The sequence below is a fragment of the Corvus cornix genome, chromosome 2 (genome assembly GCF_000738735.6).
Source record: "Corvus cornix cornix isolate S_Up_H32 chromosome 2, ASM73873v5, whole genome shotgun sequence".
NCBI classification, from domain to species: Eukaryota; Metazoa; Chordata; class Aves; order Passeriformes; family Corvidae; genus Corvus; species Corvus cornix.
Genome location: NC_046333.1, coordinates 117,226,059 through 117,254,047, shown reverse-complemented (window position 1 = coordinate 117,254,047; position 27,989 = coordinate 117,226,059). Strand labels below are relative to the sequence as shown.

The 27,989-nt window shown below is 38.7% G+C and overlaps 2 protein-coding genes across 2 annotated transcripts in view; one reads left to right on the top strand and one right to left on the bottom strand.

Annotated features, from left to right (window-relative positions):
- Window positions 1-26,635, top strand: LOC120409667 (aspartyl/asparaginyl beta-hydroxylase-like). The gene is made up of 7 exons (XM_039548737.1): window positions 1-447; window positions 1,118-1,207; window positions 4,683-4,820; window positions 11,172-11,307; window positions 12,159-12,250; window positions 16,979-17,112; window positions 22,415-26,635. Exons 2-7 carry the CDS (start codon window positions 1,193-1,195, stop codon window positions 22,563-22,565), a joined length of 666 nt encoding a protein of 221 aa, XP_039404671.1. The 5' UTR covers window positions 1-447; window positions 1,118-1,192; the 3' UTR covers window positions 22,566-26,635.
- The window catches only part of CLVS1 (clavesin 1), a 100,524-nt gene continuing 99,170 nt past the window's right edge, over window positions 26,636-27,989 (bottom strand). Inside the window, exon 6 of the mRNA XM_039548736.1 lies at window positions 26,636-27,884. Coding sequence (XP_039404670.1) covers window positions 27,797-27,884 — 88 coding nt within the window. The 3' untranslated portion in view covers window positions 26,636-27,796. The remainder of the gene's footprint in view (window positions 27,885-27,989) is intronic.

Genomic DNA, 27,989 nt, shown 5'->3' with positions numbered 1-27,989 from the left:
TCCTTCAGATTAGTCAAACCTGGAATAAGTAACTCAGGTGTTAATGGTGGGTTTAATTCTGTAATGTAGTATGCTGTACCTCAAGAGAGAAGTATAGAAAAGGATGAACAACTGAAAAACAAAGCAGCTCCTGTTGAAATAATTTTATTTCTGAGGCTTCAAAGTTTGGCTTGTCTGGAGAAAGGACAAAAGTGAATGAGGAAAAGAAAGTAAAGACAAGCCAAGGGTTTCCCTGAGAGTCAGTAAAGGAAGAAAATATCATTGTGTTACTAACTAGTAGTATGTACACAGGTTTGTTAATTTGCATAGATTCATACAGGTGTATTTAATTCATTTGCTCTCAAACAGGTTCTAAGTCTGGCTCCAAATGATGGCTTTGCCAAAGTACATTATGGCTTCATCCTGAAGGCAGAAAACAAGATAGCAGAGAGCATACCTTATCTACAGGTACTTTCTTACCCACAGTAAATTTTTTACCAGCAAAAAGTGGAATTGGAATGTATAAAATGTGTACTAATTACAAATCACTGCTTAAGCTATTTGTTGGAGTTATACTGGTGTATCACTGCTTATGAACTGGAACAGATTTGTACATTGAAACTTGTCAATTCTTAAACATCGAGTATTTGTTTTATTAATGGTTAACCTGAAGTGCAGAGCTGTGAACCTCGAATTTTTGGGGGGTTGGTCGTATGCTGCAAACATAAGGTTCTTGAAAGATCCAGAGAAGGCTTAGGTATACTTCTGAATGGGAAGAAATACTACAAAATAAAATCTTGATCCAGCTTTGTAAAATGCTTGTGTATATGTTTATAGGGCCAGGGGCAAGTATCCATCTCTGAATATGACTCTGTTTTGGAGGGACTGAGGGGAGAGGCTGTGGAATTTGGAAAGCTGGTAACATTTCTCAGTGACTTTTTGCTGACATACTGTATTCATTCAGCTTTAGTTCCAAGTTACCATGGTGGTTACATTTTCTACCTAATTTCATTGCCTGTCTCTTGCATAGAATTGGCAGCCTATTTGACAGCCCACAACCATCAAATGAATTCTTTTAGAAGTCATATTGGAGTTCATGTACTTTTCATTTTTATTTATTTATGTACTTAATTTTTAGGAAGGACTAGAGTCTGGTGACCCTGGCACAGATGATGGACGTTTTTATTTTCATCTGGGTGATGCCTTACAGAGGATGGGAGACAAAGAGGTACATGTTTAACATGTTCTTGCTTTAAAATCGTAATCTCTGAGGGACTGTGGAATCCAGAAAAAACCTTTAATAATGGGTTTAATATTGAAAACATGAATAGTCCTATTGCAACAAAAATCTAGAACATGTGTGTAGATGTCAAAATGATCAACAACAGCAAAAAATCTGTCGTTAGGATTACAATACAATCTCTCAGTACCCCTTGCTTTAGATTTAACTTAAACTGTCGAAGCTGGCATAGGGCAGCTTAAAACAAGGGATTTAAAATTTACAAGAATTTTAAATGTTTCTAGAATCTGTTTTCTGCTTATATCACTTACAATACAGATTTTAATGAGAGTTAAAAGAATCAGTTACATGTATGTTACTGTACAGAAGTTTCTGTATAACAGTATTTTGTAAATCTTTCTTTCTTTCCAAGGAAAAAGCACTAATGAGTATGTGATAAAAGAGGATAATGAGAGGACTGAATGTGGAGGCTGAGTTACAAAATTTTTTCAATAACTGAATTAGCAAAATCAATTAGGAAAACAGAAATTTGTATTATGTATTTTGAGTGCCCAACAAAAACAAACATATGACACTGGAAGCCATAAGAGTTTCTAGTTTGTTTATTTGAAATCAAATTATACTTAAAAGCTAAGTTTTAATATGTGAATTAACACTACTCTCATGGTAGGGGAGCAAAGGGCCTTTTTTGAAGACACTGACTAGTAATGAACTTTAATACGGGCATGAATTTAAAAACAACACCAAAAAAAACCCCCAATCCATTCTAATTCCTAGGTGAGAAATATGAAAAAAAAAAGCATTAAAAAGCAGAGTAGAAATAGCCATGAAAATCACTGCTTTTTAATTACTTACCTAGTAATGGCTGCAATATTAGTACCTAAAAAACTGTAAAAAAATGTCGAGCTCTTTAGTACTGTGGCCCAGTCAGTAGGTGGTTCTCCAGGATGACCTGTAGACAAGTGGGCTGTGCTGAAGCCTCTGTAGATGATCTTTCTCAAGGCTAGTTCATGAGGTTAACTTTTTTTTAATAATTCATGGAGCTTTTATTACAATATTTTATACATACAGTAGATCTAGAACATGGAGATGTAATATTTGAATTTAACGTTAGATTGCCTTCCCTGCAATACTATTCCAATAAGATTTTTTTTTAATTGCTCATTTTTAAGTGAGAATTAGTTGTCCTCATTTTACTTAGAAACCCATGTATACATCACAGACATACGCAGAGTCTGCTTTCACACTCTCTCTATCTAACTCTCTCTCCTTCTCTCAAGTCCATGTACATTTCCATGGGACATTCTGGGTTGAGTTGCTGAGCCTAGAACATCCCTTTGCAATATTTGACTAAAGATACCGCACAGATGTAATTAATGTGCATCATCTCTAACCCCAGGATAATTATGTGTTAGTGTTTATGGAGTTAATGGCCAAATCTGCTGTAGTAAAAGTTTAATTAATCACAAGTGAACTTCTTGGGATAGAGGAGACTTCTAAATTTATGAGTGGAAAGTCCATTGTTCAGCTAAATTTTTCTCACTGACCTTGCTAGACTTGCTGAATTTCAAGATTTAATCAAGGAAACAGATCAATATTTAAGTTACATGTGAAATTGCTGTCACTGAAGGTTTGTTGAAGGGAGATATTCATCTATTGGAGCTAAATTAGCCAATGAATGTGGCCTTGGGAAGTGTTAGGGAAACAGTATTGAGTATGCCCTTTCCAACTCTAATTTGATAAAATGCCAAATTGGCTTAAGATAAATTAAAACCGTGGAAATTATTACAGAACAAAGAAATCTTCACACATGCTATATACTGAGTGCATCTGAAACAATTTTTTCCTGGAAAAGAGAGCCACACTGTTGTAGCCCTCCTGAATAATACCATGTTCCACTGCCAAGACCTACATGAGAAAAGAAATGTTTCTTACAGAGCCTTGGGAATGGAAAAGATGAGTGAGGCAACCTAACCCTACTCCATCCTGGTAAAGGCAACTTCCGTAGCACAATTCTTCTAATAAATAAAGATTAACTGTATTATACATCATGATTATAGCTGATGTATCTTAAAAAGCAGCAACAGTCATACTCACCACTCAGTGGCTGAAACAAGTAATTCATTCCCCTTATCATTTGGGCTAACTGCAGACATTGCAAATGAATGCAGGCAGTCAGCATGAACAATCTATTGGTATCTCACTGGTATTACAACTTTGGGGAACAAATGTTATAAATCACAATGCTTCCATTTCAGAGGATTAACCAAGATTACAACAAAATTTAAATATATACTGTGTATTACCCAGAGGTAATACACAGTATTTTTTTGACCCATGCACAATTTTACTGAGCTTCTCTAGGGAGAAAAAGATGACAGTTTATATATGATCGGATGTTATTCTGCTCATCCACACTACTTTTGTGTACTTCAAATAAATACTGTACGGCAACATTGTATTGCAGAATTTCCTCCATACTTTGGGAGAGTTATAAACATCAGAGCACCACATTTTTTAAAAACTTGAAGAAAATTTTCAGTCTCTCAATGAGGACTTTGGCCAGTTTCTGTTCAAGGCGGAGATTGCTGCCTGCTTCAGTCCCTCTGCTCTGGAATTCTTATGCTCCTCTTTCCCTATTGGCTGTCCTGTTTTTTTTTTTTTTTAGTTTGTGGTGGCTTGGGGGATTTGTTTGTTTGGGGATTTTTTTTTTATTATTCTGTTGTCTGAAATATTGCAGCTGTAGCAGCAATGGACAGGAAGGAGGCAGCCCTGTATAAGCTTCTCTGCTTGTGGTTTGTCACAGTACTACAAATGCCGGATCTTTTCTTTCCAAGCATCTCATTTTCTTTCCTTGCAGGACCTTGTTTTGCTGCAATGCAGGGGTAAAACAAGTTGTGTAAAGTGAGAGTAAAGACAAGCAAAGGTCGAGTATTACCTTCAATAGGTTTCTATCATGTGATCAGTTTTGGTGTGGCAACAAATATTTGAAGAAACTCAAGTGCACATAAGTAATTAGATAACTAACAGTTTAGATCCACAAAGTCATCAGGATTTTCATCATCACAGCATCTCCATTGGCAGCAGAAGACAGTCATCTTTAATTTGTAGGTAGAAGGTTGAAACAGAGAAAATGAGGTTGACCAAGATGAGAAATAATTGTATCTTCTAAGTCCAAGGACAGGGCATGAATTACTGGCCCATATTTGATGTGAATGGTTGTGAGATTATTCTGTTTTGTTACTGTTGGATTGGACTCACTTGGCCAACTGATCTATTTTGTTATTTGGGGTTTATTTCTTTGTAGGGCTTTTTTTCCTTAAAGTATTCTTTGGTACATTTTATTGAAAGAATAACTCTAACGTCCAAAGAGAGAGTCTGCTACCTTGCCAGAAAGTGTTACTTTTTTCCTGTAGGAACTTGGCTGATATGAATTTGGTTGTTAACAACTACAATGTTTTAGGCATACAAGTGGTATGAACTTGGATACCAAAGAGGTCACTTTGCATCAGTTTGGCAGCGCTCCCTCTACAATGTCAAGGGACTGAAAGCTCAGCCTTGGTGGACAGCAAGGGAAACCGGATATACAGAACTGGTGAAGGTAAGGCTTTGTTATACTTCCATTTTTATTACAATTTCAACCATAATCTAAGTTATTAGGCAGAGAAAGTACTAATCAACAAGGTCAGAACTACTAACTCTGAATTCCAGACACCACTGTCAGACTGAGCACGAGACTTGAGTAAGATACTATAAAATAAGCTCAGACATTTTCAAATTCGAAAATGGGGACAGGATGGCTGAAATTATTAATAAATACTAAATTTACATGATAGACAAATATAACATTTCAAGTGGAAAATGACAGCACACTTGGGTAATGTCCGGAACACCCACTGTGAATTTTTAATTAGTCAGGAAAGGCTGTGCTTTTGAGGCCTTGTGTAATATTTAGTGACTTTGGAAGCTTTTAATTGCATAATAGAAAAAAGTATAGATTTCCAGTGATGCATTTAACAAAAAATAATAACACAGAATTAAATTCTTTAAAAGGTTTTTTATTTATTTCATGCAAGGCAATTAGTGTGGTTATTGTTCATAACAACAGCTTTTATTTCCAAAATTGCATTATTTTTATTAATTTATTATAATTCTAATAATAATTCCTAAACACATGAAAAATTAGGGAGAGCTTTTTTTCCCCTGTATATTTCAATTATTGGTGTGTGCTTTAGAGAAACCCATTATGGGTAAATAGTTTAAACCCAAAAATGCATATTTGTAAGGAACAAATTCCTTCAGAGTGATTGTTTCTTTATATTTAGTTACATAGCATGTTGTAAAAGAACCACTATGAAAGGATGATTTTATTTAAAAAAAAAATAAAAGTAGTATAAAAAGGAAGATTGCTCTTTGTTGTGGTTTTGATGGCAACGTAAATAAGGCTAGAAATTCAGATTAAATTGTGATTCGCCAATGAAATCTCAGCCACACCAAAAAGCAGGGAGCTTTATGGACTAGCACATAAAATATACGAATATTGAATTAATTCTTGAGGTATGTGTGGGAATGAATGCTTCTTGCCATAACAGATATAGAGAAACTGGGAACTTCTTAACATGTTTATGTCAAACAAAAGGGAAACATACATATTATTTGATTGGTGTTTTAGAGCTACATTCAGTGTTGTTTTACAGTTTCTTGCACATAAACCTTTAAATTCCTATGTCACAGAAGGTAATGATCCATTCACCCTCAGCATGAGTCAGCTTTGAAGGGTGAAATAATTCAGCTGATGTTATAAAATAGCCAAAGCTCCACTTTGAAGGGGTTTTTTTCAGATGACTCTGGCCATATATGGAGGCCTTGGTTTGGATCAGCATCTTGAGTGGCTCCTAGAAGAGCCACTCAGAAAACCAGCAAGGATAGAAATTCTCCCCTGAACTCCACAGTACAATGCCCCTCTGGAATTCAGTAACACCTCTTCATTCCAATCATTTGGTGGTATATGTTTTAGCTGTTTTAATAGCAATGTGTCAGTGAATCTAGATTAAATTGTGACTGGTAATTTACTTGCACAGGTGTCATAATTTGGGAGTGGTAAGGTTTACATTCTTCAAGATAACACAGTTTAAAGTATAAAGCCAGAATGTAGTTATATGCATCAGGACAATTGTATCGTTGCTTTTTTGTAACTCAAGAAAGTACTTGAAGTTTTGAAAGAAAGCAGGTTTGATTCTAGTAACATACAATGCTGCAAGCAAGACTAGAAATAGTATTCTTCAGGAAGTGGCAAAAAATTATTGATGGCATTGGTTTTACTAATTTCTGAAGTATTCCAACTTCTGTACATGGTTTAGTTAAAAAAAAAAATTATTTCCCCTTCTCACAGAGCTAAAACCAATCAACATTTATTTCCTACTGCTTCATTTCATCACATTCCTCTTACATCTATGTGGGAAATGCTTCCAGATCGCAGTGGTAGAATTCAATATGGATAATACGCTGTACACAGCACTGGAGGCCCTGACCCTCTCTCTTGAGTTTCACTGCTTGTTAAATGGGAATGAACTATTTTCAAAAACTTGGTAGCTTAATAATGCAAACTGAGCATTTATTTGTGGCTGAGGCAGTAGTAAAGCTGAACTCTCTTTGGTTCATTCCATTAACCAGCACAGCTGTGGTCAGTGGCATCTTATAGCACAGACCTGGCTTGATTTTCTTACAAAGGGTCATCTAGTTTCTTGGGCCTAGAGATGGAGATGTGAATTTTGACAGTGCCTTGCTTTTTCCACTGAAAGCCAAAAGAGAAAATTGCCTTTTTTCAGTATTCTCAGTTTGATAACTTCCTTTTGAGGGGCATTCAGCTCAATTAGCTATAGTCATACAGACATGGGACATACTGTCCATGCTAGTGGCCTTGTTTACAAGTCAGAAAAAAGGGGTGTTTCCACAGGATGATTCATTTTTACCTTGTTAAATAACTGTCTAAGCATGGCATGTCTCCTTTCCTGGTGTTAACTTTCCTACCACTTTACTTAAAAAATGGGGCCTGCTGCTTAACTTCCTGATGGGTAAGGTTAAGAAAAGACAATCTCATACTTTATCTATTTTAATATTACCTGCTTGGTAATATTACCTGCTTGGTTGTCTTAAGGAAGAGGGTTTTGGGCTGGGTTTATTTTGCCGGGAAGGGAAGACTGAGAGTATCTCAGTAACACTAATCAGGACATGGTACATCTTAATTAGAGGAACTGTGCTGAAGGGATTTTTGAATCTCTCTGCAGCTCATTGAAGCTTAATGTTTTTCCTTGAAAGAATAGGAAGAGGCACCTGATTTCTCAGGGAGGAGAAAATATAAACTTTTATATTAGGAAGGGTGTGGTGAGTGATTTATGTAGAGATGTTCTGCTAATGTTTCTGATTTACAGTATTTTAGGCCTTTGGATCTGGGAATTCAAAAAACTGTCTTTCTCTTTTGATCTCAGCTGAAAGGAATCCGTACTTTCATCTTTGAAAACCAGTCCTTTTCCCTTGGGACAATTAGCTTTCCTCAGCCAGTCCTACTGAGTCATTGCATCTTTCTCCAGTACCTTCTGTAGAACCTCAGTCATAGCATTATTCTATTCTGGTGATCATTTGAAAAATAATAAAAGAAATACAATGGTGTTGGAGCCTAGAGACTTTTCACTGGTCTGAAATTAATACATAGGCAATGACTTAAGTAACTTTGTCCTCTCTGCATATTGTGTCCTCTCACTTTTGGAAAGGACCCAGAGGATGCTTTGCCAATAATTTACTCCAGTGAATAGCTGATTGATTAAAGTAGATCTTGTATTGTTGGTTTTCTCTGATGGCTTAGATTTTATTAATTAAAATTCCAAGTGCAGCAAGAAAAGTGCAGAAAGACAATGAAGGTACTGGCAACAGTACATGTTTATAGCTTTCCATAGGCTGACAGTTGGGCCTTAATGGATTAAGTAATAATAGCTAAACATTCATAGTTAAAGGAGAATTTAAATTGAAATGTATGTTTAAAGTGTGGTTGGATGCTTTAAGGGGAGACTTGTGTTGAAAGGATGCATACAAGTGCTGATGTTTAAGCACTGTGAGTGATTGAATGGGTGCAAGGAATCTGTTTTGAACGGTTTAAAACAGTGCCCCTTGCTTGGAGGTTGTCAGCATTACCCAGTGGAGATGTGGTGACTGATTGTGAATGCTTTCCTATTCTGTTTCAGTAACAAAGTGAAGTACATTAAACTCTTCACCATGATTTTATTTTACAGTTCAGTGGATTAAAATGGATGTGTGGTCAGTAGTTATGCCTCACGTGAGGGGTAGCAACCTCTTAATCTCTTCCTGTGTCATTTATAATCCATGCACTGAAAGAGTTTGACAGCCCAGAGTAAGGATACTTTCAATATAATAGTTTCATATAAAAATAAACCAATATTAAAAAGTCCCTATTTAAATAAAATCTACATTACTGCCAGATGTACAACAACTGTAAACTTCAATTGTTGTTAGGAATTGTATTTAAAAAGCCATATGGAGGTTTATGGGAATCAGCTGCTAGCAAACAAGTACATACGCTCCCAGTGCTGGTTGCCTACTGATTTTTCACTTGTAATCAGGATACTGCACCAAATATAATATGAATTTTTTGCTCTAACCTGGAGCTTGAATCCTTAAATATCATGGAGCCATAAGTATATTTGACTTTTTTTCTGTAGATACCAGCTCTTGGATCATAAGCTGTAAGTCCAAGTCCTGGACTTAGTCATTATGCTTTAATGGTGTTTTGTGTTCTTACTATTCAAGGTATCCCTAAGAGTCTGTAATATCAGGGAGACCAAGGTTGAGCGGTGTTTGAACTCCCCACTTAGTTTCTCCCTAGGAGTTGTCTGTTGCTCATTATAAAGCACTATCCATGTGTTGTACAGATGGGGTCTAGGTTTTTAGGACAGAAACCCTATTGATTTCTGGGCAATTTATGTCTAAAACCATTGAGGTTTTAGTTCAAAATTGATGAGATGTATTCAAATAAATTTGTATCCAATGCATTCGGGAAGGAGCTTTTAAACACAAGGATGAACACTTACCTTTAAAGGTTAACCTTCAACCTGTGGCACTTGAGAGTAGAGGTGACAAAGCAGCTGTTGCCTACAGTGCCTTGCACCACCAGTGCTCTTCATGCGTCATCTTGTCTGTGGGTATCCCTCTGACCTTTTTTCAGCTGAGGGAGTAGGATGAGTTTGAGGAAGCCCAGAAAAACTTGTAATATCTTTTAAAGTTTTCCAGTTTCATTGCTCTATATCACTTTAAATTGAGGCTGGTGTGAGTGTAGGTTATTCTTTTCTTTCTCTTCTCCAGCCAGTGCAAAACCAGGTACTCAAGCTGGCATTTTCTTTTGTAGATAAGATAGTGCTGAATAAGTAGCAGCACTGTTCTCGGATTCATCTCCGATTAGGTGGAAATTTTCAATCTGTTTTTGTACCCTACATTTTGGAAAAGTCAGTTTTCCAAAGATACTCTAAAAAAACCCACCAACCCCAATTTTTACTTAATGCTAACTGTTAAATGAATGTTACAGAAACCATCAATGAAGGGAGAATAATGTGAATGCACCAGGAAAAATAAGTGTTCTTCCCCATTTTTTGATAGGTGAGAGAAAAACCCAATTTGTTTAATAGAGATTACTGTAATAACAGAAGTGAAATCCACATTTTCATATGTTTTAGCCTAGCTAAAATTGTTCTAATGGGAGAAAGTATTATAGACAACATGTTCTAGGCATCCTTTGCTTTATTGAGCCTTTTATGATCTAGCAATATAAACTTATTTTGTCAGATCAACTTGTCTTTTAAGTAAAAAACCTCAAGTGGAAAATGCAGCTGTTTTATTTAAATGGGGAAGACTAATAATCATATGAAGTTTTAAGACTAAAAGGGGGCAGTTATATCACCTAGTCTGCTCTGTGTTGCAGAGACTTTTGAGTTTTACTCATCATGTAACAAGGTAGTGTGGGAACATACCGTAGCTTATTTCAGTGTGAAATGGATTGAAAATGTCTTACAGAAATGCTTTGTTCAAGAGCACAAAGAAAAAATGAAAACTATTCACCCAAAATAAGGTTTAGTGAGAAAAGTAAGCTGCTGGGAAGTTGAAGTTAGTTTTATCCAGATCCATTTTTATACTTTGGGTTTTCCATTTATTTTGCTATAACATTAAAATGACTTATTATTGGTAGAATAAAAGGTTTTTTAAGCTGATTTCTCAAAATATAATATCCTGAGGCAGCACAGAAATTTTAATTACTCTATTTTGTGGGTTTGTATGTATGAAGTGTAAGGCAGCTCACACATTCTGGTTGTGCCCATAAATGATCACCTGGAATTTCAAGTTGTACATGATTTTTTCAATAGCATCAACATGTGCAAGTGAATCTCTGCAAGCCTTTTTGAAGGTTTAAATCATAAATTTCCACTCAAGGGCTGTGTTTAAATTTGTCCTCTTTGGTCTGTAATATTCTGCAATACCTGGAGATCAGGTTATGTGAGTGGTTTTCCAGTTGCAGGAATGATTCCATGTCACATGTGCAGCATTTAGGAAGGTCAATACATTTAGCTTGCAATACAAAATGATCACTTAAAGAGCCCTTAGGCTCATCAAATAGCAGGTCAAAGTGAGGCCTCGTCTGTAAAGAGGCTGGCTATTGTTGAAATCTCACAATCCCAATGTGACTGAATCTGAAGAATGCTGCGAAAGTTGTTTTTCCTGCCTTAACATGTCAGAAGGGAATAGAGTATAAAGCAACTTGATAATAATGATGAACACTTCTTTTAGTGCTTTTAAATAAAAAAATAAAGTTCATAATGGTGAGGAAAAATAAAAATTGTACTAAAACCAAATACAGTAACTTCTCAGTGCAGTAACATGGCTCTCACAACAGTCCTTAGAGAAAAACTGGAAGCTCATTCGGGATGAGGGTCTTGCTGTGATGGATAAAAAAAGAAGCCTCTTCCTGCCTGAAGATGAGAACCTACGGGAAAAAGGAGACTGGAGCCAGTTTACCTTATGGCAACAAGGTAAAACATTCTGTATTTCTTTTCTTACCCCAATTTCATGATCTCAGAGTAATGTAGTGTAATAAGGAGTAGCAACACTGTTTTTTCTAGAACTGTTTTTATAATCACAATGTACAGAGGAAGGGAACTGATAAAACAGTGTTTGGGACTCCTGTGACAATGAACAGAGGGTTCTTTATTCTAAACCATGTTGTCCTGAAATACTTCTAAGAGTCCCTTGAGTATGGTAACTGTTCAATGAGTGTACTCCTCTTCTGGCAAGGCTGCCAACACTTTACCTGGTAATGCGTAGTACAAAGCCTGAGGGAAGATGAGGACATGGGAGAAGGCACATCCTCAGTACTTCAGCTAGGGGAGATCTGTCATTCAGAAATGATATGAGCAAAAGAATATGACTTGAATAAGCCTGCTGCCCTGCCCCTAAGCTGGGCACTGGGAGGCCCAGCTCCTGGAATGACCTTAAATTCTTATAAAACTCCACATATGAAAGATAACTGAAATATTAAAAGCAATTTATATCAAAATGTAACCTGGTGTTGAAATGCTATAATATTGGTGGCATTTTTCATCTTTTCTTTCTATGCAGCCATATTAGGGATTATACTTCTAAAATAATACTTTCTAGATGGTAGAAAGCCTGGTGTTCACAAGTAGTTTAAAAGCAAAGTGTGCAGGCTGCTATGGTATTACAACATGGAGGTACTTCAGTGGTACAATCTGTAAAACGGGAGGAGTAATATTTACCCGTCTCTGTGTCAGCTCTTTGGCAGCTTTGTTACTTTTCTGCAAAGCAGAAAATGGGAATGTTCATTCATTGCTCTTACCAATGCTCTATCCATTATTTTCACTAGGAAGAAAAAATGAGAATGCTTGTAAAAGTGTTCCGAAAACATGTGCTTTGTTGGAAAGATTCCCAGAAGCTACTGGCTGCAGAAGAGGGCAGGTACCTGGCAAACTTCTTCATTTTTGCAAATCCTTAATGCTGGGAGCGGGTGATTTTGAGGAATAGAGGGACACATATAGAGGAATGCAGGATTTTGGTATGTTTAATGATGCCTCAAGCACATGATAACAATAAATATAAAAAAAAAAAAAAATATGCCTTATTTTAGCTGTCAGCAAATACCAGGTGAAATATGTTAGCTGAAGCCTTTTTAGGACTCCTTAGTTGAGCCATTTTACCATGTGTTTCCTGGGAGCTTGTGGTAGGTAAGTAGTTATTTGCCATGGGTCACAATTACAATGAGTAATGCCTTACTAAACCTCAGCCTGAAGTGACCTCATCTGACTCATATCCTAACTCTGCTTTGAACAGGAGGTTGGATTAGGTCCTTTCTAACCTGAGGTTTTGGGTTTTTTTCTGATCTGAACCTAACTTTACATGATTAATTCAGTGAGCCAGATTCTCACTGTGATAAACTTCATGTGTCTACCCCAGCCTGGCAGCATTATACAGAGGGAGAATCACCTTGTGGAAGCCAAACAGTGCTGCCACATGCTTCTTTCCTGGAGGTAAAGGAAAGAAATTTTGCATCCATGAGCTGTGGGTGCCAACAAAATTTGTTTCAAGTGCCTACAATGACTATCCAGCTATCAGTTAAATTCATTTAATCATGAAGTAGACCTGTATGGATTAAAACACATGCAGCTGAATGAATGGGCCAACATAGCTATCAAGTGGTTCTGTAGAACGTAAGTTTTCATTTTTTTCCAAATAATGGCTATGTGAGAGTAAGCTTCACATGGCAAAATTAAGGATGCAGAAGTTGAAAGGCACAGTGCTAATGTAGTCCTAATTCAGAGCCTTGAGACTATGTGTTCATCTTTTGGCCAGTCCCTTGTTTTTGATGTGCAGAACTACACTGGATGGCTACTGCTGTGGGAATGAACAAGGCTGGTGTTTCATTGATTGGTTGCAAAGGCTGGTTATAGTGAATATAACTGATGAGAAGTCATCACACTCAGTGTGGCAAACAAGAAAACTGCTCTCTGTGGCATCCATAGCCAAAGCAGATCTGTCTCTCAGAGCTAATGCTCTTTGAGAGCTGCTATTTTTTTTCATCATTTCTTGGTGTTATCACCAGGATATAGTTTGCAGAAATGTTGTGTATTTACAGCTGTAGCTGTAGTCACGTGTTTTAAACATATTAATGTACAATAATCTGAAAAGTGGTGCTCTAGAAGTCTTAAGTTTTACATCGACTATTATGAGATGCCTAGGGCAGTTTTAGTTTTATGATAGCCATGACTGAAATGTTACTGCTAAAATAGATTTAAAATATCAGCTGAACCCTATTCACATACTGATGGACTGGTAAGCAATGGGAACAAACACAATCAGGAAATAAGGAATTCTGTGGTAGACAAACCATTTGGATGCTTTGGGCACCACATGTAGTGAGAAAGATAAAAGAAATGTAAAATAATCAACTACCCACTCAGTGCTGCTGAGAGACTGTGTAGAACAATAGGAAGTGATCATATTATTTAAAATTATAAGATTCTTCTTAAAAATAGCAGTAAACTTTTAAGTATCACAGCTAATTTTAATTCTGGATATTTCTTACATTGCAGCCATAGTACAACTCATTGGTAGTTTAGAACAATTTATCTATAGCACTTGAGCACAGCACACAGATATAATTCACAGACATATCCAGACTGATCTGCATGGGCAGATAAGGTGCATGACAGTAATCAATCTTCAGTGCTGGTATATTAGCATTACAGGATTTGTTTGTCTCAGATATTTGTAAGTATCCTGCATAGCCAGTTGTTTGCATTGCCTTAGGGTCTGACACATCACGGAGTGGCAGAGTTGGGTGGGAGGGTCTGTGTTCACCAGGGTCACTGGAGCTTATCACTTGCTGTCATAAGAAACTGCCAGTAAGCTGAAACCTCAGATGGCAAGAATGGCTAAGGCAAGAGGCACACACTGTCTCCTGCTGGTTTTATTAACAGTTGGAGAGCATGCAACACCTTAATCTGTAAGATTTATCAAAGCTACTCTGTCCCAACCAAATGTGCAGATTTCTCAGTTGAAAAGGTGCTTCTCAACGCTGTCGTGCATTATTCACACTTTCTGTTCATTGAGTTGATACAGAATGAATCAGAAAGGTTGAGGTGAGAAGGGACATCTGGAGATTACTTAGTCCAACGCCTTGCTCAAAGTATGATGAATTAGAGCAGGAGTCCCGTGCTCAGGACTGTGTCCAGCCAGGTTCTGAATGCCTCTAAGGACAGAGACTCTACAGCCTCTCTGGCCAACCTGTTCCTGTGTACGGTAAAAAAAGTGTTTCCTTATGCTTAAATGGCATTTCCTGTGTTTCAATCTGTGTCCATTTCCTCTCTGCCTTTCACTGGATGACATTGAGAAGAGCCTGCCCTCTGCCTTCTTCACACTTCTCATCAGGTATTTATATGCATTGATAAGATCCTTCCTTGAACCTTATGTGCTCCAGGCTGAACAGTCCCAACTACTTCAGCTTCCCCTTGTAAGATTCTCCCATCCCTTAATCACCTTTATACCCTTCACCTGCTCCAGTGTGTCCATGTCTCTGTCACAGCAGGTAGCACAGAACTGGGTCCAGCATTTAAGGTGTCTCACCAACTCTGAGGGGAAGGATGATCTCCCTCAACCTGCTGCCAGAGCTCTCCACAATGCAGCCCTGGAAGCTGTTGGTGGTTTTGCTGCAGTGCTGGCTCCTGTTTAATTTGGGCACTATGACGACCCTTTGAGGGTCTCCCTGTGAGGACCCCACAGTCTCTTTCTAGAAAGTTGCTTTCCAGACAGTTGTCCATCAGCCTGTATTGGTGCATGCCTCCCTTGCGCAGAATTTTACACTTCTTTTTGTCAAATATATCAAGATTTCTGTTTCCTCCTTTCTCCATCTTGCCAAGGTCTTTATGAAAGGCAGAAAAAAAAAAAAAAAGGTAGTGCATCAGCCACTCCTATTCAGTTTTCTATCATCTGCAAACTTGCTGAGGGGGATGCGCTCCGTCCCATCTTCTGAGTCACTGTGAAACTCCTAAACAAAACCCAGTACTGAGCCCTAGGATGCACCTCTGATGAGTGGCCTTCAGCTGGACTTTGTGCCTCTGGTCACAGCTTGTTGAGCCTGGCTTAAGAGTCAGATTTCAGTCCTCTTCACTAGGAACTTATCTAGGTCCCACTTCCTCACCTTGTTGATTAGGATGTTCATGGCAGACTGTTCAAAGACTTAACGTTGAGACAAACAATATCCACCAAGCTAGAAGCCTCACCAAAGAAAGCTGGTGAAGTACAGAATTCCCTTCATAAACCCATACTGACTACACCCAGGTACATTCTTTTCCTTCATGTGTTTGAAAATTGTTTCCAGGATTACTTTCTCCATGACCTTTCCAAGGATTGAGGTGAGGCTGACTAGACAGTAGCTCCTCAGATCATCCTACTTGCCCTTCTTGAAGATAGGAACAATGTTTCTTTTCTACCAGTTCTCAGGGACCCCTGCTGGTAGCAGTGACCTTTCAAAGATTGTGTGGATTGTGTATGGATTTATGTCATCCATGTCCCTCTGGCCTCATGGGTGGATCCCATCAGGACCCATGAAACAGGTTGTTGAGTTTGTTTAAATGTTCCCTAACCTGTTCCTTCTCCACAGAAGATAAATCATCTGTGCTCCAGTCTATTTCACTGGTCTCAGGTGTCTGGCACTCCTGAAATTCAGTCATACCAGTGGAGATTGAGGCAAAGAAGACATGTAGTGCCTCAGCCTTCTTCATGTCCTTTGTCATCAGATATTCTGTCACATTTAGTGGCTGGTCATGTTTTTCCTAGGATTTCTTTTGTTGATAAGGTATTTGTAGGAATCTCTCTTGTTACCCTTCAATTCCATCTCCAGATTCAGCACCAGGAGAGCTTTGACTTTCCTAACCTCATCCCTGCATGTGCAGAGAGTATCTCTACAGTCTTTCCAGGTGACCTCACCCTGCTTCCACTTCCTGTATGCTTCCTTTTTGTGTTTCAATTTTGTCTGGGTCACCATGCTTCCTGCACATAGGGGTTATTGAGTTTGACAAGGTGCTACTTAAAAATCAACCAGCTGTCCTAGACCCCTCTTCTCTTACGGGATTTTTCCCAACAGATCCCTGAATAAGACCAAGTCTGCTCTCCTGAAGCTGTGGGTAGTAATTCTGCTTTTTGACTTTCTCCATCCTCTCATGATCTTGAACTCCACCTTCTCATGATTGCTACAGCCAAGGCTGACAGCAACCTTCACAGACAGGTCATCTGAGAGGGGCTGGCCAGTCTGATGACCACAAGCCTTTTGTCTCCTACTGTCCATCCTTTTAAGTCTTTCCATAGGAAAGAAGGTACTTTTTCTGACTGTAGAGAGAAGATAATTATTTTCAGCTTGAAATGTGAATACTGGTTATTTTAAGTAAAATTAAAACTATGTACTTTCACACACAAATGCATCCCTGGTTTCACGCACGCACCACAAGACATATGTTTTAGAGTATTAAATGCCTTTAGGATATGAGAGAGAATTGCTGCTGAAATTCAAACAAAAGATGGCATTACACTTTTCACCCATCACCAAGGATGAGACTAAATGAAGTCCAGAACTCCTGGCAGCGTGGTTGTGAAGTGGAATGTGTTGAAAAATGTGTTTTTCTCTTCTTGCAGATCAAATATTCTATCATGCACCCAGGGACTCATGTCTGGCCCCACACAGGACCCACCAATTGTCGGCTGAGAATGCATTTGGGCTTGGTGATCCCTAAGGAAGGCTGCAGAATACGGTGTGCCCAAGAGAACAGGTATGGTTGCATCAGTTCTGAAACAGTGCCAGGAGAAGCTTTGGAGACAAACCTGCTCTTCTCTGCTATGGCATGGAACTAACAGTGGGCTTGATCAATGGGGTCTCTGTGTTTACTTTTACAATGCCAGCCTAATATTGCTGCCAGCAGAGTTCCTGTATGTATTTTGATTTTGGAGCGATTTAGAATTTGTTGCTTCTTCGGCAGAAGAACTAAGACTTAGAGGTACCTACATTTTCACCACTGTGACAAAATACCATGGTACTTCTGGCAGAAGCCTCGTTTTTAGCTGGTATTATTTGTTACAATTCAGTTAAAATATTCCAGTTGAAGTTGATCTCAGAATGAAGACATCTATGAAATTTTTGGCCCAGTGATTTACACAGGTGGCAATTTTTTTGAAGTGCTTTTTAAGTGAAATTGCTTACCCATTAGGGAAAAAATTATACTGAATTTTAAGTCAGTTTTATCTCTGTTTGTTGAGTCCAAAGCCCAGAATTAAATGGTATAGCTTATACATTTACAATCAGGGCATATACTCCCCTTAAAGATGAAATGGGAAAATGTGCTAAGTTTTTTGCATTATATTATCAAACACAGATAAATGTAGTATTAACTATAATGCTTGTTGCTTACAGACTTAATTTGCTGAGACTTAAGTGAAATTCTCATGATGCTTTATATCTAGCTGCATATTTTGAAAGATTCTTGTATTGTCTGCAGCTTCTGAGGGCAACAAGTGTTAATTTTGAATTATTTTCAATGTAATAATTTCATTAATGGTAGTAATGTAATTAATTTAATATTGAGAAATAAAATGCTACTCTTGTCTGCATGACTGCAATACATAGCAAAGGGTTTTTTTTCATAACATTTGAAAATGACTGCAACTGGAAATCTTTTGGAATGGAGGATAGAAGTATCCAGCTGTTAATAACCAAAAATGTTGTTACTAGACACTCCTGTTGACATATAACTTATTTAATTATTTGTCATAGTGTTACAACTGACACTACCTACCTCTAGGTAGTGATGGACATTTTCTTCCAGCATTCCAATCCAATATCCAAAATAAGTTGGGTGGAAGGAGAGGTAGCTAGTTGCCTTAGAGGACTCATATAGAGACAGGGAGTCTTTTCACTTTAGGACATTACTGTTACTTCAGATTGGTGGTGACTGAATGGCATTACCATTAGGTGGCTGTTTAGTAGCTGGTGTGAACAAAGTAGTGGTTTTGCTCTGCTGCCGAGAGAGCAGGTGTCCACAGCTCACCACCTGTTATGAGGCTGGCACCCTTCTTTGTCTTAACCTGGACAGAAGGGATAGTCCTGTGGAGAATGAACTTAAATACCTTCTTGGTAGTTAACACTCCCTCAAAGTCAAGAGTAGAAAATTGCCTGTTGCTGCAGACAGAGCACAGAGCATATCAGTGTCCAGGTTCTGGAACCTGGGTCAGTCTTGTGCATCAGACATCTTCATTTCAAATGTAAAACACTCAAGAGCTGACTACAACTTATGCTGGAATGTGTTAAAATCAGTTGCTTACAGCAAGAGCTATACATTCAGGAACAAGGGCGAGATTTTCCCTGGAAGCACTCAAAGTGTGTCTAGTGCTGGCAGTGAAAGGGCGGATATATATCCCTTCCCCTATGGCAGAGGAGGTGTGTGAACTACTGTGAAAAGTGCCAGGAGGAAGATCTACCTCGGGCAATTTCCGTTCCTTCCCTCCTGGTGGCTCAGAGCAGTGGTAAACTGGTGGTTTCCAATAGGAGAGCTGGCTGGAATAAGAAGGTTAGCATCATGCGTTTTCTGACCTCCTGTGCCACTGCTGTGTGCATGAGAGAGTGAACAGAAACAATGAGAATTTCATGCTTGGTTACCTCTGTGCCACCCAGCGTGGTTGTTTAGAGGGGCGAAGTTACAATGCAACTCATCCTTTGATGGACAGGCAAATCAGCACTGTCCAGTGCTGTGTTTTACTTCTTCACTTTCCGAAGAGTTTTTTGCGGCTGTTTGGGGTTGGTTGGGTGGTTGAGGGCCACAAAGATGATCAGAGGGATGAAACACCTCTGCTGTGAAGAAAGGCTGAGGGAGCTGGGGTTGCTCGGCTTTGAGAAGAAAAGGTTCCAGAGAGACCTCATGATGGCCTTTCAGTACTTAAAGGGAGCTTTTAAGAAAGATTGGGACAGTTTTTGTCAGATAGGTTGCAACAGGACAAGGAGTAATAGTTTTAAACTAAAAGAGGATCAGTTTAGATTAGATACAAGAAAGAAGTGTTTTATAGAGAGGGTGGTGAGACACTGAAACAGGTTGCCTACAGGGACCACAGATGTCCTGTCCCTGGAAACATTCAAGGTCAGGCTGGACAGGGCTCTGAGCAACCTCATTGAGTTGAAGATGTCCCTGCTTATTGCAGGTTTTGCCTTTGAAGGTTCTTTCAACCCAAACTATTCTGACTGTATGATTCTTGTTCTGTGTAGCAGTGGTCATTTTAGGTCACTGGCCCATTTTGAAGTCCCAGCTCTGTAAAGTGCAGGGTATAATGCACAAAAGTGGTAGGTAAATAATATCTAGTTATCATAATCCAACATCACTGTCAGGCAGGGTGACCTTATCTTGAAATGAAGGTGAAGAGTTGCAGCCATTTTGCAGAAGCCAGTCTGAGATCTCACCTTTAACAGGTGACACTAGAGCTCATATGGAAAATGATACAGAAACTACCCCAATGTGGCTCAGCACCAGACCAGAAGAATATGGTCCCTGTGTTACCACTTCGAAGAGTTTCTCACACCATCGGGCTTCTGAAAAATATTTATTTGCATACTAATAGTGTGGTTTGTAGCCTTTTCTTTGTTGTGCAAAACAGCCGATCCTATTATGATGCAAATGATAGATCCTGGGTTTTAACCTCTGAAGCGACTTCATCTGAGTGCCTGGGTTTTTATTGTCCTTAACCGAGCTGCACTTTCAGGCTATTTAGAGCAGTTCTTTTCAGGCTTGATTTAAGTAAAAAAAAAAAAAAAAAACAAAAAACAACAACAAAAAAAAACCCCTCAGAAACAAAATACTCAAAAACCCCCTAGACCTCAATTGCTCCAGACAAAGCAAAACCAAATCCCCCAGCCCTCCCCAAGCACCCCCACCAAACACCCCTGGCGCCTCCCCCCACAAAACCCCCTACCCAAACCCACCCAAAACCAACCCCCCAAAAAAACTTCCAAAAAAACCCAAAAAATAAACCAAGCCAGAAGAACCAAACCAATAATACAACCCAAAGTCTTCTTGAATTTTTTTGCCACATTATAGCATTCTAAGTGGTTTACTCCCACTGACTTTAATAAAAACAGTGTAAGTTTAGTGTGGTACCAGTAACTCAGGGTCTATGTGACGTACAACATTTTTGTTACCAGATAACTGGTGTCATAGCAAACACCTCCACATGATCATAGCTGAAACCTGCAAAAGGCTGATTATCTGGGCCTTTAAGGCTGATATCTGTGTGCAAGTCAGTGTGATTTTTTTTACTATGTTATGCTTTCTGGTTTGTTTACTCTTGCTTAAATTATGTTTAGATTATTATTTCAGTTGATCCAACTTCAATTTCTCTTCAGAACATTACAGCACAACTCTATAAACTTTGATGGTTAGTTTTTGCTTTTGCTGAATTAAAAATATGGAGATGAACTGGAAGTATTAATCTAGTTTTCACCCTGTTTTTGAAAAAAGAAAATTGTTTTCTCTGTAAATGAACACAGCTGAATGAGCTTAAGCGATGCATTTCCATCTTTGATGGCAAGGCCTTTGTTTCTTTTCCATCGTTACTGTTCACAGTGCTTACTTCCCTCTGAGGGCATCCATCCTCTTGGGCTGCTTCAGCTCCTGAGGGATCCTGTTAAAAAACTTGAGTGTGTGTTCATGATAGAGTGGCTTTAGGAAGGAATGTTTCTTTGACCATTGTTAACTTGACTGTTTTTCATCCAGTCTCACCTGGAGATGTATAACCAGGTGTTAAACTTCTTTTCGAAATTATGAATCCAGGTCTCAGCAGGCTGGAGAAGCTGCCAGCTGGAACTTGATGAAGTTCAACAAAGGCAAAAGCAAAGCCCTGCAGCTGGTAACAGATAAACACCTTGCAGCTGTAGCAGCTGGGTGATGACTGCATAGAAAGCAGCTTTGCAGAGAAGGGCTCAAGGACCCTAGGGGCCAAGTTGAACATGACTTACAATCTGCTTTCATATTGATGAAGTCTAGCTGTGTACTGGATTGTGTTAATAAATTTGTAGGAAGCAGTTTGAACAGTACAATTTTTTCCTCTCTCTTCTGCACTCAAGACACTGCCTCTGGAGTACTGTGTCCAGTTTGGGACACTTTAGTACAAAAAAAGTCTTTGATAAACTAGAGGGACCCCAGCAGAGGATGAATAAGATGATTAGGAGGAGGAGCTCAACGAACTGGTATGGAGTCTGAAAACCAGAAGGCTGAAGAGGAGCCTAGTTACTGTCTTAACTACTAATGGGTGCCACTGAGGAAGACAGAGCCAGACTCTTTTCAGAGAGGTGCAGTTGTAGAGTAAGAGGTACTGAACACAAGTGACAGGGAAGGAACTTTCATCTCGGTAGAAGGGAGTTTTCACTGTGAAATGATAGGGTGCCCATGGTTGCAAGTATTTTGGGTTCTTCACTAGTGGATTTTTGACTATTTCATCTAACCACAAAGTTGGATCTAACTTTGCAGTGAGTCCTGTGAGCAGAGGCTTGGACTACATGACCTTCCAAAGGCATTGTTCTGATTTTTAGAAAAAGCAAACTGATTTAATGTAATTTCTTTTTGAACCATATGACCATGTTACTGGTCATGCCCTCAGTTTTCATCACTTATGTACATCACTAATGTATCTGATTAGAAATGAAGAAAAGTGGATTATTACACCAGTATTATACCCATTCCCAGCTTAATGGACTCAACTGATTAAAAGTATAATATATAATATATATCATAAATGTCTGAATGTTTTTGTGAGCGTAACTGTGCAGAATGAAGGGAAAGGATCCCTCAGTAATATGAAGGTCCATTAGACTGATCTTTCTGTAGTTTATTTAAAGCTCCCATACTCCAATCTCTGTATATTAGGCAGTGAAATCTTGACTATGCAATCTGTACTGTTTAAATCTTTCTCGTATGTCAGAGAGCATCTTCAGAGCTGATCTATAGCTGACCTGCTCTGGTAACTTCAAAATTTGTATTATTTGTGCTTCTGGCCCTTCAAATACTACACTAAAGTGCATCATTTCTTGTTTTACAGAGACTGGGAAGAAGGGAAAGTTCTTATTTTTGATGACTCTTTTGAACATGAAGTATGGCAGGATGCTGAAAGTTACCGCCTGATATTCATTGTGGACGTGTGGCACCCTGAGTTAACAGCACAACAGAGACGTACCCTTCCTGCTATTTAGGGGGTTTCTTCTGATATGTGGAGCAGAGGAGCATTAACTCCTTTGGGGTATGAAAATAGGATTAATTTATCCAGCATACGAAGTATACAAACATTTTAAGGGTAAGAAAAGATAAGGATGACATTCTATGATCAGAGTGGACCTGGTTTAAAAAAAAAGAAAAAGAAAAAAAAAGAAGCCATTTTTTGTTTCATATTGATACAGCACTGATGTGTATTGTTTTTCTGGCTGCAAATCTGAAAATAAGTCTTGTCAGCCAAAAAGCAATAGGTCTGGATTTTCAAACTGAGGAATGTGCAGATGTTTTTGCCATGCCCGTATTTTCTTTACAAAACCAGTCAGTCAGTCACCTGCTCGACTATGTTCAGGCACAATATTTATGATTCTATATCTAGGGAGTACTTCCTGGGCTTCTGTCTGGGAAGCAACATGTAAGATATTTGCAAACATATGCACACAATTGACTTTGAAAATCAGTATGCAGTTAGCTGCTTTAGGCATAGAACATGTCCCTATGTTATCACTGTAGATAATGTGAACGGATTATGTGTGTTTTGTACTTTTTCTACCCGAGTAACTGTATTTTTCTAGCTTAATTATGAACAAATCTTCTTTAATTAACCACTATTTTTTAAAAAAGGTGATATATATACAAGTGTGTCTCTAGCTATCAGCAGAAGGAAAACACTGCATATGAACAAATTTCATTTTTGCCAAGTGTGGCCTTCTTTCGCCTTCCTGGAAATGCAAACAGGAACTTGCTGCCTAGTGAAGCTTTGTTCTTCTAAAACAGAATAGTTCTCTTAGCAGGTGACTTTCAGATTGATAATGTGATGTTGGAAAATGTTGAGCAAATCTGACATTTTTAGACTCAGATCTTAAAGTAGTTGACAGTTCTTAGGATTATATGGTGAGCTGCTGTTTCTCCAATCATTACAAAAGCTTCTGTTGTGATGTCCTTTTTCTACCCAGCGAGGGTCTGGGTCACCTCCTTCCAGGGGGTCCTCTTTGGCTGCCCTTGGGTGGTCATTCAGCAGATAAAAAATTATATATGAAGAATTCCTTGTGCTTTGGGCAGAAGGATGAGGTCTAACTTGGCTTCCTGCCAGAATGCAGAGCAGACAAAGAGCTTCAGGTTATTAACTTGTATTAACTTCCACTGCCAGCATCCTACAGAGTGCTAGAATGATCCTCTAATTGACCTAATGGTGTTTTCCTTGTCTTGAAATGTGTGACATAATGCTGAAGTAGTCTGATCCCAGTACTGTTTACAGTATGCTCTGTATTTGCCATACAGAATTTACTATATGGTAAAAACGCCTATTTTCAAGAAAGAAAACTAGTTGGATGTTTAAGCAGTTGGCAGATGTTTCGGGTCTGTACTGTTTAATGGAAGATGGAGGGTGCAGGACCCTCCACTTTTAGCTTCTAAGAACACTAAGAGGAGAGAGAGAGCAGTGATTGCGCTGCTGATTATGGCTGGCTGTTATCTCCTTACCTGCAGCACCAGCTGGGTGTGGACAGGTGTGCTAGCATGCTCTGGGCATCGCTACTGAGGGTTGTGAGTGACAAACACTAAGCAAGGAGACATTGAGGTTACTTAGCCTCCACAGCTTTGACTTTTTTGTTCAAAAGACACAGGACAGTTTTTATTTGTGTAGTACTGGGCGGTTTACTACTGCAGAGTCTACATTGTGGCACTGAAGTATCATGACCTGAATGTCACATGTGCTGAAGCAAACTGCACCTAAGAGCTTTGCATTCCCATAAACTGAAGGCTTTTCAGATTTTATATTTTACTAGGTAATTAAATCTTGTAATGCCATATAACACATGGTGATTGCACCATAAATTAGTGTAACCAGTTTCTGGAAGTGTGCACTTTAATTTCCTTTTTTGAATATTAAAGTGATAAACCCTCTTTTATCAAGAGTCACTTTTTGACAGCTAAGATAATTAGGTTTTAACATGTTGTCCATATCGAAAGTAGTCATGAGACTATACACAATGTACAAGAAAGTAAGAGTTCTCAGTTAATAATAATGAAAAACTGTTTAGATTTATAAGTTTCACACTTTAGAAAATATAAAAATACTTCTAGAGATCATTTGAAGAATCATGCAAAACTGGAAATAAGGTACTTGTTATTGGGGGGGGTAAAAATGTTTTTTAAATCTCCTGTTAGCTGTCAAGTCAGAGCCTATATTTTATATCTTTTTGAAGTCATCAAGCAGTACAAATTATAAGGTAATTCTCTAAAATAGAGACAGTGTGTGTAAAGAAAAAATCAAGAACATTTTGAACAAAAATTGATGGTTTAGGAATATTTTTATTAATGTTGCATTTCAGTTTCTATAGCTCAGAGTAAATGCTAAAGAAATGGTAAAAGTTTTGGAGCTTTATTTATGAAAATCCATGCCATCCTTCAGATTATTTCATTGTTCCTTTGAAGGCTCATACTTTATCTTGTTCAGTTGCAATTGGCAAATAGATAAAATTGGCAAATAGATAAAAGTAATCTCCCCAAGACGTGTGTGTGCCAGAGTAGCACTGTTTATTAGATCGTGCAGTGATACACTGGCCATTTAAAAATCTTAAGTGCCTCAAATAAGACAAGGTGTTCCTGCAATGCTGAAGTGAATCTATTCTATGCCCAGCTGTCAGGGAGCTGAGAGTGGATAACTTCTTTAGGTACAGTTACTGGATTAGCTCTGTACATGGGGAGGATATACAGAGCAGACTGCAGAAATTATGCAGTGAATTACTGTCATATTATTTTAGGTATTCCTGTTGTCAACTGGTATTTTGTCTTGAAAAGGCTTTTCAACATTGGAAATGCCAAGGGAAGAAGTGAATGGAAGTGTTTTCTTTAATGGAGATCCATTGCAATTTGCATTTTTTTTGCTAGATTTATTTACAGAAGGAAATGGAGGACAAGGGCAATATAATTTGTAACACAGTATGCACTCATCATGATGCTAGTGCTGGGTTCTACCTTTCCTGTTGTTACTTTGATTGCACAGTCTGTGTAAGAGCCTACAGTTAAATGCAGGCTTCATACAGTTATATGCAAGGCATCATATGTATTTATTCATATCACAGTTAAAGAAAATAAATAGTCCTTTGAGAGGTTTGATCCTCAAGGATTGGATTTCAGTGGTATTTGCACTTCTTGGGCAGAAGAAGACCCACTTTAATGAACAGTGATTGTAACAGATCATCACAAAGGTTCAGTGGCAGTGGGGGTAAGTGTATTAACAGAGAAAAATCACAAACCAAAGTATTTCTTCCTTAATGCTGCAGTGTAATAGCAAATGTCTGTCTTTTTTTGTCTCTTTGGGTTTTTACTTTCTGCTTTAAGCACATTCTCTGACAAATCCAAATGCCTTTGAATCTCTGTGAGCCCAGGGAAGGGAAAGGAGCTATATGCTCCTACCAGGACTTGACGTCCTTGTTTCCTGTAATAGGTGGTGATGATGTCAGGGGAGGTGGAATGGAAGAAACCCCAAAGATAAATGGGCTCAGTCATCTTATTTTTTTAATGTTCCTGAAAGCTTCTGCTTCTGACTTCTGTGTTGCCTTGCTGGGAACATCCACTGCCTTAAAGACTTGCTCTCTATCATGGAGGCCAGGCTTTGTATCAATGACATGTTGCTGCAGTAAGAGGTTAGTCTGAGTGAGGTTATTCTGTACAAAAACTAGTGGGTAAAATCCCAGGTGTGTCGATAGGATCTGGCAGGATATCCTTTCTGCCCTGTGCAGGCATAAAATGCTGTTGTAGATTAAGGCAGTATTTTGTTAGTCCCTCTGTTAGGGCTGACCATGTCCACTTGAATGATATCATCACTTCAGAGTAACACTTGAGAATTCAGTGGGTGTTCCAGTGCACATTAAAAACCCTTATGCCATTATCATCTCATTTTGAATCTACGGTTTACACTGCTACCTTTGATATATTGTTGCCAACTGCTTGTTCTAGTAAATTGTCAATGTATGGCAATTTAATTGAAGCCTAAAAATGTGTACAGTGATTGTAACTGTTTTAGGAAATAAAGTCACTGCACATGCAATTTGATAAGTTGTTCTTTTATTTCTTTAATCCGGTTTCCATTTCAATGAGGGGATGGTACTCTCTTTGCAGCTAGAGCAAACAGAGATATAACAAACTGATCTTTGGCATTTCAGTTCTTCTATTCTTCAACATTTCCTTCTAGCAGAAACTTGTACCGAATAATTAATTCTAAGTTTTCCTTTTCATTTTAACCATGGCCCACATCTGCAATCGGCGTACCTTTCTGGCTCACACTTTTTCCTGACTGCAGGAGGGAAGGGGGTAAATGGCTCTGCAGAGTTTTCATTTGCTGTTGTGACCTAAATGAAACAATCTGGATTGAACCATTAATCACTGCTGAATTTGTCCAATGTGTCTCCCTGGAACCCCCCCTTCACACGTGCACACACATGCACACCCACATGTCTTAGAGGCTCCTCAGTTGCCTGTGGAAAAACACATCATTAAAATTAAATAATTGCATTTCAAATTGTGCACGTGTGCTGCTCACACACTCATTCCACAGCTGACAGTTTTAGAAGGGCTTCAGAAGTTAAGAACAATTTTTGCTAGATACTGAATGTGACCCCTGTATAAGCTGCATGGATGAGGCAGTCACAAAGTGTCATGTTGAACGGCATTATGCTGGCACTGGGGTTCTTTTTTAAAAGCAAAATCCTTCTGTAAAACTCAAGTATGCTGTAGATGTTGATGATTCTGCCCTCTGACCCAGATTACACTTGCTGATTACAGTGTAAAGTTTAAATTTGAGATGCTTTTCTTTAAAATACACTTATAACCTTCCCTTCTATAAAATGAGCATCCCTGATGGAGTCTTCAGGAACACTATTGACACACCCTGGTTTCTTTAAACAGAGAATGCAGTCCCACCATTTCCAATATTTTAATGTCATAAGTCAAAAAGACAGAAAAAAAAAAAAAGAAATTCAATTCTTTGTATATGGACAGACTCCTGTGTCAGTAGGAGTTTCTCAGTTCTTGTTCAGCGCTGGCCGCACGGACAGATGGCTGGTGACAGTTGTTACTTGGTCAGGAAACACGAAGGACTTGTTATCGAGCGAAACGCGTGTGTGCGTGCGTGTGTCTGTGTGTGGTGTGCTCTCTGGGGTTCTGCTATGGTGGAAGTCTGTTCGTGGATCTCTGTTGGGCACATGAGAGCTCAGTCCAGAGCCAGCAGCGGTTGGGTGTTCTCACTTTCCCCCTGGTCTTCATGTTTCAGCGTGCCAGCTTCCACCACAGACTGGGACCTGAAAGCAGGAAAACACACATGCTAGCAAGAAGCACTCACCTCCCTGGGGTCCCCCTTCTTCCTTTTATGATCTTTGCTTTACTCTATTTTCATCTTTGTGGCT